General features: G+C 58.4%; 1 protein-coding gene across 1 annotated transcript in view; it reads left to right on the top strand.

Moving 5' to 3' along the window:
* Positions 1-15398, top strand: part of DNAH17 (dynein axonemal heavy chain 17) — a 100853-nt gene that overhangs the window by 56946 nt on the left and 28509 nt on the right. The window contains exons 42-54 of the mRNA XM_030888141.2: positions 51-333; positions 414-587; positions 675-882; positions 998-1163; positions 3124-3226; positions 4022-4169; positions 4525-4616; positions 5846-6007; positions 6623-6787; positions 6959-7150; positions 11690-11956; positions 12324-12485; positions 13496-13729. Coding sequence (XP_030744001.2) covers positions 51-333; positions 414-587; positions 675-882; positions 998-1163; positions 3124-3226; positions 4022-4169; positions 4525-4616; positions 5846-6007; positions 6623-6787; positions 6959-7150; positions 11690-11956; positions 12324-12485; positions 13496-13729 — 2356 coding nt within the window. The remainder of the gene's footprint in view (positions 1-50; positions 334-413; positions 588-674; positions 883-997; positions 1164-3123; positions 3227-4021; positions 4170-4524; positions 4617-5845; positions 6008-6622; positions 6788-6958; positions 7151-11689; positions 11957-12323; positions 12486-13495; positions 13730-15398) is intronic.

The raw sequence follows: 15398 nt of genomic DNA, 5'->3' as shown, positions 1-15398 counted from the left end.
GGTGAGTGGGGACAGGTGACTGTCCTGGCTCAGGCCCCGGTGCCCCCCAGCGTGGTGAGCAGCTGGATCGAGAGGCGGAAGGTGCAGTCGGAGAAGGCCAACCTGATGATCCTCTTTGACAAGTACCTGCCCACCTGCCTGGACAAGCTGCGGGTAGGCTTCAAGAAGATCACGCCCGTGCCCGAGGTCACGGTCATCCAGATGATCCTGTACCTGCTCGAGTGCCTGCTGACCGAGAAGAACGCGCCGCCCGACTCCCCCAAGGAGCTCTACGAGCTCTACTTCGTCTTCGCCTGCTTCTGGGCCTTCGGCGGCGCCATGTTCCAGGACCAGGTATGGTGGCGGGCGTGGGGGCGGGGCCTGGCCCTGCCCGTGGCCCGTGGCCCTCCACCTAGCGGCCTCTTCCCCTCCAGCTCGTGGACTACCGCGTGGAGTTCAGCAAGTGGTGGGTCAACGAGTTCAAGACCATCAAGCTCCCGTCGCAGGGTACCGTCTTCGACTACTACATCGACCCTGACACCAAGAAGTTCCTGCCCTGGACGGACAAGGTGCCCTCCTTCGAACTGGACCCCGATATCCCTCTGCAGGTGAGACCCCCCCATGCCCACGCCCCCTCGGGGGACTGTCTGGCACACTCTGATGGAGACTGAAGAGCCCGTCCATGGCACCCCCAGGCCTCGCTGGTGCACACCACGGAGACCATCCGTATCCGCTTCTTCATGGATCTGCTCATGGAGAAGTCGTGGCCTGTGATGCTGGTGGGGAACGCAGGCACCGGCAAGTCTGTGCTGATGGGCGACAAGTTGGAGAGCCTGAACACCGATGACTACCTGGTGCAAGCCGTGCCCTTCAACTTCTACACCACCTCCGCCATGCTGCAGGGTGAGGGAGGGGGCAGGCAGGGCAGCTGCAGGGAGGCAGGGCTGCTGGGGAGGGAGGGCTGCAGGGAGCAAGCTCAGGGGCATCATGGGAGAGTTGACCCTCTGCACACCCCTAGGGGTCCTGGAGAAGCCCCTGGAGAAGAAATCAGGGAGGAACTATGGGCCGCCAGGCACCAAGAAGTTGATCTACTTCATCGACGACATGAACATGCCCGAGGTGGACAAGTATGGCACGGTGGCCCCGCACACACTCATCCGGCAGCACATGGACCACAAGCACTGGTAACCGTGCAGGGGCCCCAGGGCTGGGGCACAAGAACTGGTGACCATGCAGAGGGGGCCAGGGGCCGGGGCACAAGCACTGGTGACCGTGCAGGGGCCAGGGGCCGGGGCACAAGCACTGGTGACTGTGCAGGGGCCTCGGGCTGGGAGACTAACTCCGGTCGGCCCCCAGGTGGTCGAGGCGCAGTTAGAGGAAGGGGTATGTTTCTTCCTTTGTGTGTTTCCATGTTTTCCACATTTCTAACCCTGAGCATGGGGCTGTGTGCAGGGAGCCCCTGGGGGGTGACGAGCCCCAAGTTTGAGGGTTCAAACCCACTGAGAGAGAGGCCCCTCAGAAGGCAGGCCTGGGACTTTGCCCGGAAGGTCCGCAGCCTTGGGAGCCCCCCAGAGCAGTTCCTGCCTGCACCCACCCGGGCTCAACCCGCAGGGCTCAGCAGTCACAGCCCCTGGGAAGCGGGACAAGGAAGGAGGAGGTGGGTGCAGACCGCCGGGTTGGACTGGTGTCGCTGCAAAGGACACAGAAAGCCCCATGGATGCCGATGGAGCAAAGGGAGGTCCTGGGAGAAGGACCTCATCTCACGTACTTCAGACGTGTGGTCAGGAGAGACTGGTCACTGGAGAAGGGCAGCGGAAAGGAGGGGCGGTCCTCGACGAGACAGACGGACCCGGTGGCTGCATCGAATGGCTCAGGCACAACCTTCGTGCGGCTGGCGCAGGACCGGGCGGTGTTGTATTCTGTTGTCCACGGAGAAGGTGGCCGTGGGTAAAAGCCAGCTCCGTGGCACTTAGCAACCACAAAGCCATCCCTGAAGAAGTGTGCCCTTTCCAGTGGGCGCCACGTTGAGACAGCAGCCTGGGCATCTTTGGGGAACTCCAGTCATGTTCCCGGAGTTGGGGGAACAGAAAGAAGGGTGGAGAGGCAGGGCTGTGGGGTGGACGGGGCGGGGGCGGGATTCCCCAGGAAACCCTCGCAGAACAGCCTCAACGATGAGCAGGCGCCTCGGCGAGAAGGGGGGAAATGTCCTCCACTCAAACTTTCCAGGCCTTTTTCCTCGGCTGTGGAGTTTCCCGCTCTCCCTCAGGAGCTCCCGCGAGTGTGCTGTGTCCCTGGAGAAAACCCATCTGAAAGACTTATCCTTCAGGATCAGTCACCATCGCCTTGTGGGCTGCCCTCTGCTTTAAGTGGGTCCAGCTCCGGCAGACCCCCTCAGAAGCAGCTGTTTTGACCGGACCTTTTTCCTTCTTTTTTGGGGGTGGTGGGATGGGGAGTGGGATTTGGGGTAGGCACCCTAACAAGACGGAGACAAGTATATGCCTGAGAAAACTTGTCCACGGCCCTCCTCTGAGCACGGAGGTGTTTGAGGGATTACCTGGGCTTTTATGAACTGGAAGCCTCAGTGCTGTCCCTGCGGATCTCCCTGGTGGCGTAACCGTTAAGCACTGGGCTGCTCTCTGAAGTCCCCGGTTCAAACCTGGCTGCTGCTCCGCAGGATGAAAGGCCTGGCAGTCTCTCCTGTGATGGTGGCTGCCTGGGAAGCCCTGTGGGACCGTTCTACTCGGCTCTAGGAATCCCCTGGGCAGCACACCTTTCCTGACTTAAGCCATGCAGCGTCCCCCAGTTCTGTCTGCACGCTGCCTCTGGAGCCGTGCACCGGTCCTGCACAAGCCCAGGAAGTGCTCTGGGATTCCCGTGGTTCCCACAGCTAACCACGGTTTGCCATGATTCACACCATCGCCAGCACCACACGGAGTCCCATGTGGCTTCCCACAGTGGCTAGACCTGTGTCCAAGCCCACTGACTGTTATTAGACTCCTCAGTGAGGGCAGACGTATACTGGGCTGTCTCACATAGAACCCGGGCTTTTGGGGTCTGTAACCACCTGCGACCCACTGCTGCGGGTGGGCCCAGGGCCCGGGGCTGTCCCTCCCAGCTGGCAGCAGGCCTGACTTGCTCCCCCAGGTATGACAGGCAGAAGCTGACCCTGAAGGACATCCACAACTGTCAGTATGTGGCCTGCATGAACCCCACCTCCGGCTCCTTCACCATCGACTCCAGGCTCCAGGTGAGCAGGGAGTGAGGTGGTCTCAGCCGGGGGTCTGGGGTGCCGGAACTGTGGGCAGGCACTGCTGTGGACTGCTGGGCTGGCTCTCAGAGAGGGTCAGGAGGGTGGAGCCCGGGGGCTGGAGAGAGGCTGGGGTTGCCAGACTTGGCACATAAAACCACACAGACGCCCCGGGGGGATTTGAATTTCAGAGAAGAAGCGATTCATTTTTAGAGTCACAATGACCCTGTGCGATATTCGGGACATAAACCCCAAAGCCAACGCACTGCCATCGAGCCGATGCCAACTCACTGAGGGCCTCGAGGACAGGCTAAGCTGCCCCCTTTGAGTCTCTGAGGCCATCCCTGTCTATGGGAGTAGAAAGCCCAGTCTTTCACCCCGGGAGCGGCTGGCAGCTTTGAACTGCCAACCTTGTGGTTAGCGGCCCAGTTCGTAACCACTCCTCCACCAGGGCTCCTGTATAGGGTTTCTAAGGCTGTGCATTCTTATGGGAGCAGGCTGCCTCATCTTTCTCTCTCAGAGCAGCTGGTGAGTTTGAACCGCCAACCTTACAGTGAGCAGTCAAATAGTTCCCCAACAGCGTGACCAGGGCTCCCTTATTGGGGATCTATATTGGGATTTTTTAGAGTCTACACACACACACATAGTGGAGGGTCAGCTGAGAAGTGGAAGACGCCACACACATGACCAGGGCTTAAGGTGACTCGGCTGTCTGAGCACGCCCCGGGGAGGAGGGCCAGCCGAGCTGTCTCCGAGAGCCGCCTGACACCGTCTGTCATCGTTGTCCCCAAACAGCGCCACTTCTGCGTGTTTGCCGTGAGCTTCCCGGGCCAGGACGCCCTCATGACCATCTACAGCACCATCCTGGCCCAGCACCTGGCCTTCCGCTCGGCCCCCATGGCCGTGCAGAAGATGAGCAGTCAGCTGGTGGCCTCAGCCCTGGGTAAGCTGGCCAGCCTCTGCCCTCCGCCTGTCCATCAGACCCACTGCCTGATGGGGCTGATGGCCTCTCCGTTCTTTCCCCTGGCAAATATTTTATTTATACTTTGGGATCAATATCTCTTAAACCATGCTGCGCTTCCACAAGGAGTTTTCGTGAAAGCCAATTGCGTGAGGGGGAGGCGGCGGGTGGGGAACGGGAGCATGCAGAAATGATGTATGCGCCGGCCTCTGCAGCCGTGCAGACTGGTTCTCTTTGCGTCACTGCGCCTAATCCATTTGCTGGAAAAACTTGCCCTGGGCTCTGCGCTTCCGGAGGCCAGTGCAGAATCGATGGGTCTTTTTCGTTCCTGTAACAGCCTTGCATCAGAAAGTCGCAACAACGTTTCTCCCCACGGCCATTAAGTTTCATTACGTCTTCAACCTCAGGGACCTCTCCAACATCTTCCAGGTACTGACGGCTCTTGTAGCGCTCCAGCCAGCCAGCGTGCCCCTTGCAGATGCGCTCCCGGCCCTCGGCCACTCTTGCCAGCGTGCCCCTTGCAGATGCGCTCCCGGCCCTCGGCCACTCTCGAGAGAGAAGGCTGAGTGGTAGTGGAGTGGTGGTGGTGGTGATGGTGGTGGTGGTGAGGATGACGAGGTGGTGGAGGGAGGTGGGTGCTGATGGTGGAGGTGCTAGTGGTGATGGCGTGAGTGTAGTGATGGTGACGGTGATAGTGGCGGAGATAATCTGAGAGTGATGATGGGGATGGATGGCGATGGTGGTGGCGGGGACAGTAGTGATAGTGATGGTGGTGATAACAATCTGGCAGTAATGATAGGGATGGTAGGGATGGCGGTGGTGGTGATAGTAATGGTGGTGGTGGTGAGTGTGGCAGTGGGGACAGTAGGGATGGTGATGATAGTAACGAGGAGGAGGATGGTGACATTTGCTCTCCTTTACCGGCTGCCTATGCTGAGCCAACTCCCAAGCTTGGCCCCTGACATGTCCACCTTTCTGCCAACGACACACAAGATGGGTGCTCATGTGCCCCCCATGGTACAGAGGAGTATGACGCCAAAAGAGGCTGAGCCGTGCCTGTCTTCTTTGGCACCAAGTGGCAGCTCGGATGCCAGGCCCTCACAGAGGCCCCACCCCGCAGCCCCACGGTCTCTCCCTCGCTGCCCGGCTGTTTTGTTCGTGGACCATGTCCCAAGATGCCGCTAGCACTGCCTCCTGAGGTTGCTGACCTCGTTCCCTCTCCGCACTGAGCGCGAACTCCTTGAGGCCAGGGTCTGTCTCGTCCCATGACCCCGGGACAGCAGGCCCTGCACCAACACTTGCCGAACCCACCTGAGGCCCCTCGGTTAGTCAACGGCCAACCATCCAGGATGGGATCCAGGCAGGCTTGCTACCTGAACCAAGCTCAGGACCCTCTGCTTTGTGGCCTTTGATCACCTGCTCACCCCCATGGTCGGCCGCCCCTAATCCCGCTCCACCCGTCTTCCCGGCAGAGAATGAGGCCCTCAGCCCTGCCCCGTGGGCACAGTCATGCTCACTGGCACACCATGCCCTTGGTGATGGGTGGGCTCGCTGGCCCATCGTGCTGGCTCACTCCCTGAGGACACGACCACCGTCTCTGCACACCCAGCCTCTGGTGAGGCTGCAGACGCTCACCGATCCGGCTCTCTTTGGGGCAGGGACTCCTGTTTTCCCTTCTGGACATCCTGAAGACCCCGCTGGACCTTGTCCGCCTGTGGCTGCATGAAGCTGAACGAGTGTACGGTGACAAAATGATCGATGGAAAAGACCAGGAAACATTGGGCAGAGTTACCGTGGCTTCCACCAAGAAATACTTTGATGTAAGTCAATCCATCCACATCCGTCAGGTGGTGGTTTTGATGGTGGGTCATCATCCCCCAAAAGGGACTCACCTTCCCGAGGCTACCGGTGAACACAACTTTCTGATCTACATCTTCTAAGGGCCCTGAGATGGACAGGGGGCACCCACAGTGGATCCACACTCGGCCAGCCGTCATCAGGGTGGTCCTATCTCAGGACCACGCCGTGGGTGTCACTGTAAAACTGCGCTCGTGGCTGGGAACATTCAGGAAGAGGTTGCCAGACCTTCTGTCCACAGTGCCCGTGGGTAGGCTGGCAGCTGAGTGCTAGAGCATGGCCACCCAGGCACCCCACGGTCCACATTCGGTCCCACCGCGCGTGGGCGACCCTGTCAAGTGGATGTGGACCTAAGAGAAAAGCCTCTGTCCGTCTGGAGTGGAGAAAGGCCCTGCTGGCATCCCTGGTCTTCTCTGTGTAATCTGACTGGTGTGGCAGGGACCGTGCCCCGCCTATTCGGGCCCAGGAGTCAGCCTGGTCCCCGAGGGTCTCTCGGATCATCTGGACAAAATGTAGATGGTTTCTTGTGAGTCCCTGTGGCCAAAGACAAGCCTGAAGACTCCTTTATTCACCTGCAGGACCTCAGCGAGGAGCTCCTGTTTGCCAAGCCCAATATCTTCTGCCACTTCGCCCAAGGGCTCGGTGACCCCAAGTACTTCCCGGTGTTCGACGTGGTGCAGCTCAACAAGTTCCTGGTGGAGGTGCTGGACAGCTACAATGAGGTCAACGCCGTCATGAACCTGGTGAGCGCCACACAGGCCGGCTGCCATGTTTCCGGACAAGACCACAGAGGCATAAGGGGGTGTGGGACTCGGGCCACACATGAGGGCAGAGGACCACGGGGGTCCTGAGATGTGGCTCAGGGTGCTGTTGAATGCCCGCCACCAGGCCTGTCTCTCTCTTTGACCCCACAGGTGCTGTTTGAAGACGCAGTGGCCCACATCTGCAGGATCAACCGCATCCTGGAGTCTCCCAGGGGGAACGCCCTGCTGGTGGGGGTGGGGGGCAGCGGCAAGCAGAGCCTGTCCCGCCTGGCCGCCTACATCAGCTCCCTGGACGTGTTCCAGATGACCCTCAAGAAGGGATATGGGATCCCAGACCTCAAGGTACGGGGGCAGGAGCAGGGACCTGTGCCAACTCCCTTCTCCACAGCCAAGCCTGCCATCAGGGAGAAGCCAGCCCACCCACTGGCCCTGTGCATGTGTGCAGGCGTGTGTGTGTGTGTGTGTGTGTGTGTGTGTGCGTGTGTGTGCGTGCGCATTCATGCATGTGTGTGTGCAAGTATGTGCGCGTGCTAGTGTGTGGTTGTGCAAGTGTGCACGTGTGTGTTGTGTATACAAGTGTGTGTGTGCACATTTGAGTATATATGTATGAATGTGTGTATGAGCATGTGTATACATGCGTGTGCATACTTACAAGTGTGTGCTTTGCACGTATGGATGCACATGCATGTATTAGAGAGAGAGAGAGAGAGAGAGAGTGTGTGTGTGTGTGTGCGCGCGCGCACGCGCACAGGCATGCCTGTGTGCTGATCATCCAGAGCACCATGGCCAGTGCCCAGGCATCTGGGCTGGGATCTGAGGAAGGGGCGTGAGGCCCAACATCAGGACAGGTTCCAGTGTCCTCCATTGTAGTATTAAATTAAAAAATGACGCTGAGGGAGGTGGGGGGCCAGCCCCCACCGCTAATACTCCTATTACTACTACTCGAATTCAGTAATACTTCTTCTGGGTTCAGTAATGCACAATTGTATGGTTGAGATATATAAGCATTATATTAAAATCATCGAGAGCATGAGAGATAATACAATAATACAGTCAGACATATTACATGGTAACATTGCTCACCTCAGCCCAGCTTGGTGGTCCACGTGGAGAGAGGGGGAAGGGAAGGAGGGAAAGGGAACAAGGGAGAGGGGAGTGACCAGGGAGTGAGCAGCCAGGAGCTCAGTCAGAGAGAGACATACGTCACAGGAGGAGTTGCACTATAGGTTACACAGCAATGAGAGGGTGGTCTAGGGGGTGGTCTCTGGGTCTCCATAAGAACCATATCAGTAGGATGAAAACTCTGCCCAAAGGAGCCTGTCCATTGTCCCCAGAGGCAGGGAGCAGGCCCACCCCTGTGGTGGGATGAGACAGCAGTCTGGCAACTGATTGCCCTCAGTGTGGGGAATGCCTGCGCATCTGACTTCCCCCCACACTCCATGGCAGAATAGCTCCACTGCCCTCCTCCCCAGCCCCGCCCTGCAGTTTAGAAAAGGCATGCTATGCCCCTCAGCTGCTGAGTCCACGGGATCAGTGCTAATGGGAGCCGGCCCCCCACCTGAGCACGGGGCGATGGGCTTCCCCTCCATTCCCCTTCCCATGCGGCACTCCCCTGGGACCTGGGCCATAGAGCGAACCCAGAGCCCAGCACACCCACGCTGCCCTGAGCACAGCTGCGTGCCACCACGGCCCCACAGAGGCTTCACCCACGGTACCCTTGTGGTCCTGGGGCAGATCTCTGGTCAGCTGGCTGGAACCCAGTACCCCAGGCTCTGGGGGAGAGACAGCCTAGGTCCAGAAGTGCGGCGAGCTTCTGGGGCTCACTGCACCCCACTTCTCCAAGGAGCCCTGGTGGCACAGTGGGTCAGTCGGGGCTGCTAGCAGCAAGGTTGGCAGTTCAAACCCAGCAGCTGCTCTGTGGGGGACAGATGAGGCTGCCGGTTCCTGGACAGATGGACCGCTCTGGAAACCCAGAGCAGTAGTTTGACTCTGTCCTGTCGGGTCGCTGAGCCTCAGTTGATTAGACAGCAGTGGGTTGGGGCTTTAGTTTTGTTTACTTTCCCAGACGTGTCTATGCCCCATAAAGGGAGTGACCGGACCTGGTGTGAGGGGCTTCCCGAGTGGCACTTGACTAGTTTGCACTCAACTGCTGGCCTCAAGGTCAGTGGTTCAAACCCACCCATCAGCACCACGGCAGATAAGCCCTGGGAACCTGCTTGCCTACAGAGTTCGGCTGAGAAGACCCCGCGGGGCAGTTTTACTCTGCCACACACGGGGCCACAGGCAGTCAGGGCAACTCGCCAGCGTGGTCCGGCCTCTCCAGCAGGCAGGGCAAGTCCCTCCATGTTGTTGTCGGTGGTACCACTGACCCTAACCCGTAGCATCGCTGTGGGGCAGGACTCTGCCATCCTCCGGCCAGCTCAGGACTGGCTGCCGATCAGACCTTGGTGAGCCGCAGGGCTTCTCCGGGCTGCGTTCAGGAAGGAGATAGCCTGGCCGGGCCTTTCTTGCTGGCCACCCTAGTCCGGAAGCCCCACCCTGGAGCCTCTGCTGCCTTCTGAGCCCATTGCCCATGCAGCCAATTCCGACTTGGCGACCCGCAGGGAGTAGCCGGCCACGTTGGTCTCCCTCGGGAGTGGCCGCTGGGTTTCAGCACCAACCTTTCCATTTGCCACGGAGCACATCATGGCCCCGCCACCAGGGATCACCTTTGCCAGCATCCTAGTTCCCCACCCACCCAGCAGGAATGGAGCAGCCAGCCTAGTGCTGCTTCCGTGAGCCCGGCTCCGGAGTCCAAGTGCTTGACGGCGTCGAGCTTTTCTCCATGCATCGCGATGTTTCCAACGGGTCCAGTTGGGAGGATTGGGATTTTCTTTACACCGAGCTGCCATCCACGCTGATGGCTGCAATCCCTGATCTTCGTCAGCAAGTGCTGTGAGTCCTCCTCACTTTCAGCAAGCAAGGTTGTGTCGTCTGCCTGTCGCAGCCTTCCTCCAATCCTGATGCTGCGCGCTTCTTCGTAGAACCCAGCCTCTCTGGTGATTTGCTCCGTACACAGGTGGACCAGTATGCTGAGAGGCTACAGCTCTGCCACCCACCTTCCCACATCTTAAGCCACGCAGTGTTCCCTTGTTCTGTTCGCACGCCGCCTCTTGATCCAGGTTCAAGTTCTGAATGAGCACAATGAAGTGTTCCAGAATTCCCGTTTTTTCTCAAGGTCATCCAGTTTATTAGGATCCACGCAGTCGAATACCTTTGCAAAGTCGATGAAACACAAGTCCATGTCTTTCCGGTACTCTCTGCCTTCAGCCAAGATCCACCTGACATGAGCAATGACATCCCTTGTTCCACGTCCGCTTCTGAATCCGGCCTGAACTTCTGGCAGCTCCTTGTCAATGTACCGCTGAACCATTGTTGGATAATCTTCAGCAAAAATGTACTTGCATGTAATGCCAATGATATTGTTCTAAAGTTAGAGCATCCTGTTGGGTCGCCTTTCTTTGAAATGGGCACAAGTGTGGATCTCTTGCAGTCAGTTAACCTACTAGCTGTCTTCCAGTGTCCTTGCATTGACGAGCGAGTGCTTGCTGAGACATTTCGATGGGTGTCCATCAATTCCTAGGCCTTGTCTATGGCTGATGCTGTCAGTGCAGCTTGAACTTCTTCCTTCGACTCCGTTGGTCCTTGCTCAGATGCTGCCTCCTGAGAGGGGCTGTGGACTGGTTCTTTGTGGTACAGTGACCCTGCATTCCTTCTTCTCAGCATCTTCTCTGGATGCTGCCTGTATCCATCAGTCATTTTGCTTAGATGCTTCTCAAGGATTCTACCCTTACCTCGAGGGAGAGGTGCTAAGACCCCGCCCTCGACTGGTTCCCTTGCACCCCCCCCCCCACTGCCTCCCTTGGAGGCTGAGTGAAGCACTTGGCTCTTATTGTCTTTGTCAGCTTAAAAAAAAAAAAATGTGGTCCAAGCCTTGCCTTGGGACCCCAGTTTATAGGCTGTAAGGGGTCCTGGCAGCGCAGTGGTTGAATGCTCGGCTGCTAACCACAAGGTCGGCCATTCAAACCCACTGGCTGCTCTGAGGGAGACAGATGTGGTGGTGTGCACCCACCAGGATTGACAACTTGGGAAACCCCCAGGACAGTCCCACTCGGTCCTATGGGTCGCTGTGAGTCAGAATTGACTTGCAAGCAGTAGGTTGGGTTTGGGGTTGGGTTTGAGGGTCTCCAGTCAGGGATTCCCCCCTTCCTACAGACCCCGTGCTGCTCCTGGGCAACGGTCCCTGCAGCGCGTCATCACCATGGGGAGGTTCTGATGGCTTTTTCTAAATGACAGTGCTCTTGGCAAGGAGCCTGCCTCAGTCTCTCAGGGCCGCGATTACAGAAGGACCTCAAGGGGGTGGGTCTGAAGAGCAGATGTTTATTTTCTCACCGTTCAGGAGATTAGAAGTGGATGTCAGGTGCCAGGGCATCCTGCTTGCTCGCTCTCTCTCTGGCTGTGGGGAAGGTCCAGGGCCCAGGCTCTCTCTGTCCGGCCCCCATTGAAGCTTGCTTCTCTGTGTGTGATCTGACTTCTTGTGTAGTGACTGAGTGTGACATAAGCCCCGCCCCCTGGGATGACCTCACTAACACACCGAAAAACCCCATTCTCAAATGCCGCCCCCATGCCCAGGGACGCCTCCCAGCGACCCTGCAGGACAGAGTTGGTCAGAGGGGCCCATCTTTCTCCCGTGGAGCAGCCGCTGGGTTTGAACAGCTGACCTTGCGGTGGACCGCCCAGCGCTCAGCCGCTGTGCCACCAGGAGGGCTCCTCTCCAAGGCAGGGGGGCGGGGAGGCGCAGCCGCGCCGTGACTGGAGCACGCCCCCACCCGCTCGCTGCAGCTGGACCTGGCCGCGCAGTACCTGAAGGCAGCCGTGAAGAACGTGCCCTCCGTCTTCCTGATGACCGACTCGCAGGTGGCCGAGGAGCAGTTCCTGGTGCTCATCAACGACCTGCTGGCATCCGGCGAGGTGCCCGGGCTCTTTGCGGAGGACGAGGTGGAGAACATCATCACGTCCATGCGCCCGCAAGTCAAGACCCTGGGCATGCAGGACACTCGGGAAAACTGCTGGAAGTTCTTCATCGACAAAGTCCGCAGGCAGCTGAAGGTAGGAGGCCCTTCCAGGCCCCTGCGGGGGTGGGGGCAGGGGTCCCAGGCTCCACTCACCGTGGGGGGAGATGGGGTGGTCCTGGACTGACTCACGGGGACCCTGCCCAGGACAGGGTAGAACGGGCTCCGCAACTGCCGGTGTTCCAGCCTGTGAACCTCCAGGCCTTTCTCCTGAGTGGCCTCAGGGCAGGGCGAGCTCCAACCTCCAACCTGCAGAGGATCCTTGACCGTTGATGCCCACCCCCACCCCAAGGCCTCTCTAGCCCCAAGCGGGTGCCCGGCCCCACCCTTCCCTTCTCGGTGGCCCCTGTGGCACCGGCCCTAGAGCCACTGGGAGTCTCGGAACCATGTCCCCCATCGTCCAGGTGATCCTGTGCTTCTCCCCGGTGGGCTCCGTGCTGCGTGTGCGAGCCAGGAAGTTCCCCGCCGTGGTCAACTGCACAGCCATTGACTGGTTCCACGAGTGGCCCGAGGATGCCCTGGTGTCGGTCAGCGCCCGCTTCCTAGAGGATACCGAGGGGATCCCGGTGAGCACCCCGTGGGAGGCCAGTGGGCCAGTCCAGGGACACTCACCTACATGTAAGAGAGAGCTTCAAGGTAAGATGTAATCATAGACCAAGAGAGCAGCCCAGCCCCAACTGGGGTCCGTAAGCCCCTCGTCAGACTCGGGCGGCCGCGTGCCGTGATGCAGCATGCAGGAGGGTCACGTCACAGGCCGGGATGCAGTCATGTGGCTCCATCCGAGGTCCGGGGGAACTTGGCAGGGCTCTGAGGGCTCTGGGGTCAGTGGCAGAGTCCCAGCCGACAGGAAGGCCGAGTGACGTGGTGGGGGTAGGGGACCAGGGTCCTCCTTATAGAAGGCCACACCCCCAAGGAAGCGCCATCAGGCTGTGACCTGATTGACAGGTTGGGGTCCACCCCACACTTTCATACATCTCCAAGTCAACATACAGTCATGTGACTACCATCAACCCCCTGCCCCCAACTGTTAAGATGGGGGGTGCGGAACCCCCATGCGGGTGGTCCACTCAGCTCTGACACATGCCACCCCGGGTGGGCCCCGGGCTGCTGCACTACATCGCCTTCTTGGTGGCTGGTGTACACACCGGCTGTGCATTGCCCCTCCATCGCCTTCTCGGTAGCTGGTATCCGCACCCGCTGTGGTTGGTTACCCGGCTTCTCTTCTGCGGCGCTCCCGGGAGGACTCACACCTCCAGCCTTTCAGCTTAGCAGCCAAGCACAGTCATCGCCAGAACCCCTCCGGCTGGCGAATCAGCTCCAGCTCAGCGCAGCTGCACGCATGCACAGCAGAGCAAGCCCCACCCCATCTGGCACTGTCCACACAGGCACTGCCTTGTTGGGAGCCCATTGCTGCAGTCCTTGCGTCAAACCCATCGTGTGCAAGGGTCCCCTGCCCCTTCTGAGATAACCCCACTTCATCTGGGGTGCAGATGCACACCCCCCCACTTGCTGACTCGCTGTGGCTGGGGCCAGCCCAATGGGGCCAGGGCAGTGACCGGGCCACCTGCCTCCGCAGGGGGAAGTGAAGGCCTCCATCAGCCTCTTCATGGCCTACGTGCACACGACCGTCAACGAGATGTCCAAGGTGTACCTGGCCATGGAGAGGCGCTACAACTACACCACGCCCAAGACCTTCCTGGAGCAGATCAAGCTGTACCAGAGCCTGCTGTCCAGGAAGAGGCTGGAGCTGGTGGCCAAGGTCGAGCGGCTGGAGAACGGCCTCATGAAGCTGCAGAGCACGGCCTCCCAGGTGAGTGTCCCAGGTGGGTGTCCTGCTTGCCAGAACCTCCCCCCGGAGCCAGAAGCATCCTGGACACAGTCGTGAACCAAATAACCAAAACAACGTGCCGGGATCTGAACTTCTTCTCTACCTGCAGACACAAAGAAGCTCCAGAAAGCCCGTCCAAACAGAAAACAGAAAGACAATGGCTTTTTGCCACCCAGTTTTTGAAGCCCCCTGATATAGTCCCCTTTGGGTCCAAGGCTTTCTGCCATCAGGCCACATCAATGATGGGAGCCACTTAGATGGAGCGGCTTTGTTTTTTCATGCATTCTGTTGTGGGTGCTAATACAGGGAGCAGGACACGTGGCAATCTAACCCTGGTGACAGTCCACCCCCTCTCAGTTTCCAGATTGGTCCTCGACCACGAACGTGGCTCCTTGCCCCCGACGGCTCCTGGCTAATCTCTTGAGTAGCCATTGTCCATTTGACCCCGTGGAGCTAGTTCTTGAAAGAGCACAGTGCTCAAGACTGGCGTCCTCTGCTGGTTAAGATCGACCGCTGTTCCGCTTAAGCCCTGGTGGCACGGTGGGCTATATGCTGGGCTGCTGACCGCGGGATCAGCAGTTAGAAACCACCAACCCCGCTGAGGGGAAAAGATAAGGTGTTGAACCCTAGGGGTTTAATGGTTACTCTTTGGACTGTTAACCGTAAGGTCAGCAGTTCAAAACCACCAGCCGCTCCTCGGGAGAAAGGAGTTTTTACTCCCAGTTACAGACTGGGAACCTCCCACCTATCCACCGCCAGGCAGTTCTACCCTGCCCTATGGGAGGAGTCACCATCAACCTGATAGCAGTGAGTCAGTAAGCTTTGCTCCCCCAAAGAGTTACAGTCTCGGAAACCCACAGGACAGGTCAACTCTGTCCTGTAGGGTCACTGTGAGTCAGCATCGACTTGTTTAGTTTTAAGGGGACTTCTGGAGATCTTTTTAAGATTTAAAGATGTTTCTCAGGGCAACAGTTTGAGGAGCTCATCTAACCTTCATGGCTTCTAAAACCCTAGCATCTGTGAAAATTTTAAGTTCTGTTCTGGATTTCCTCCCCTTTTGATGGCGATTCTTCTATGGACTCTACCAAAATGCTCAGTCGTGGTAGCAGGGCACCGCCCAGTTCTGGTCTCTTGGCGAGGAGGCAGCTGTTCCCGGAGGCCAGTACCGCACCTCCAACTCCTCCTCCTGCTCTTCCTGCCTCTCCTTCTTCCTCTGTGGCTCCCGGAGAACAGGGGGCAGAGGTGGTGTCTTGGGCCTCAGGTACTAGTCAATGAACTAGGAGGTAGAGCAGGAGCACTGGACACATTGTCAGGCTAATCAACTGGGATGTCCCTTGACCCTGTGTTGCAAAACCTAATGATTTTTTTTTTTAAGCATAAATGGGGGCTGGGGGAGATCATTGCCTATGTAGATTCACAAGAACTTAGAGTGCAGGGCTAAGATGAGGAGTGTCCCCTAAGCCGAGAGAGAGAGAGAGGTGCTCCCTAGAATCTGTGCCCTGAATTTGACTTTTAGCAAATCTGTGATAAAATAATTTTCTGTTCCTGAAAGCCACCCCCTTATGGTATTTCCAATGCAGCAGCCCAAGGTAACCATAACACCTGTTTTAGTAGGATGTGACCCCACACACTTCACCATGTGAGCCCATGC

Source organism: Echinops telfairi, unplaced genomic scaffold (genome assembly GCF_000313985.2).
Source record: "Echinops telfairi isolate 266 unplaced genomic scaffold, ASM31398v2 ScPeMD7_7458;HRSCAF=8496, whole genome shotgun sequence".
NCBI lineage: Eukaryota > Metazoa > Chordata > Mammalia > Afrosoricida > Tenrecidae > Echinops > Echinops telfairi.
The sequence above is the reverse complement of the archived record's forward strand: the minus strand, read 5'-3'. Positions and strand labels throughout refer to the sequence as shown.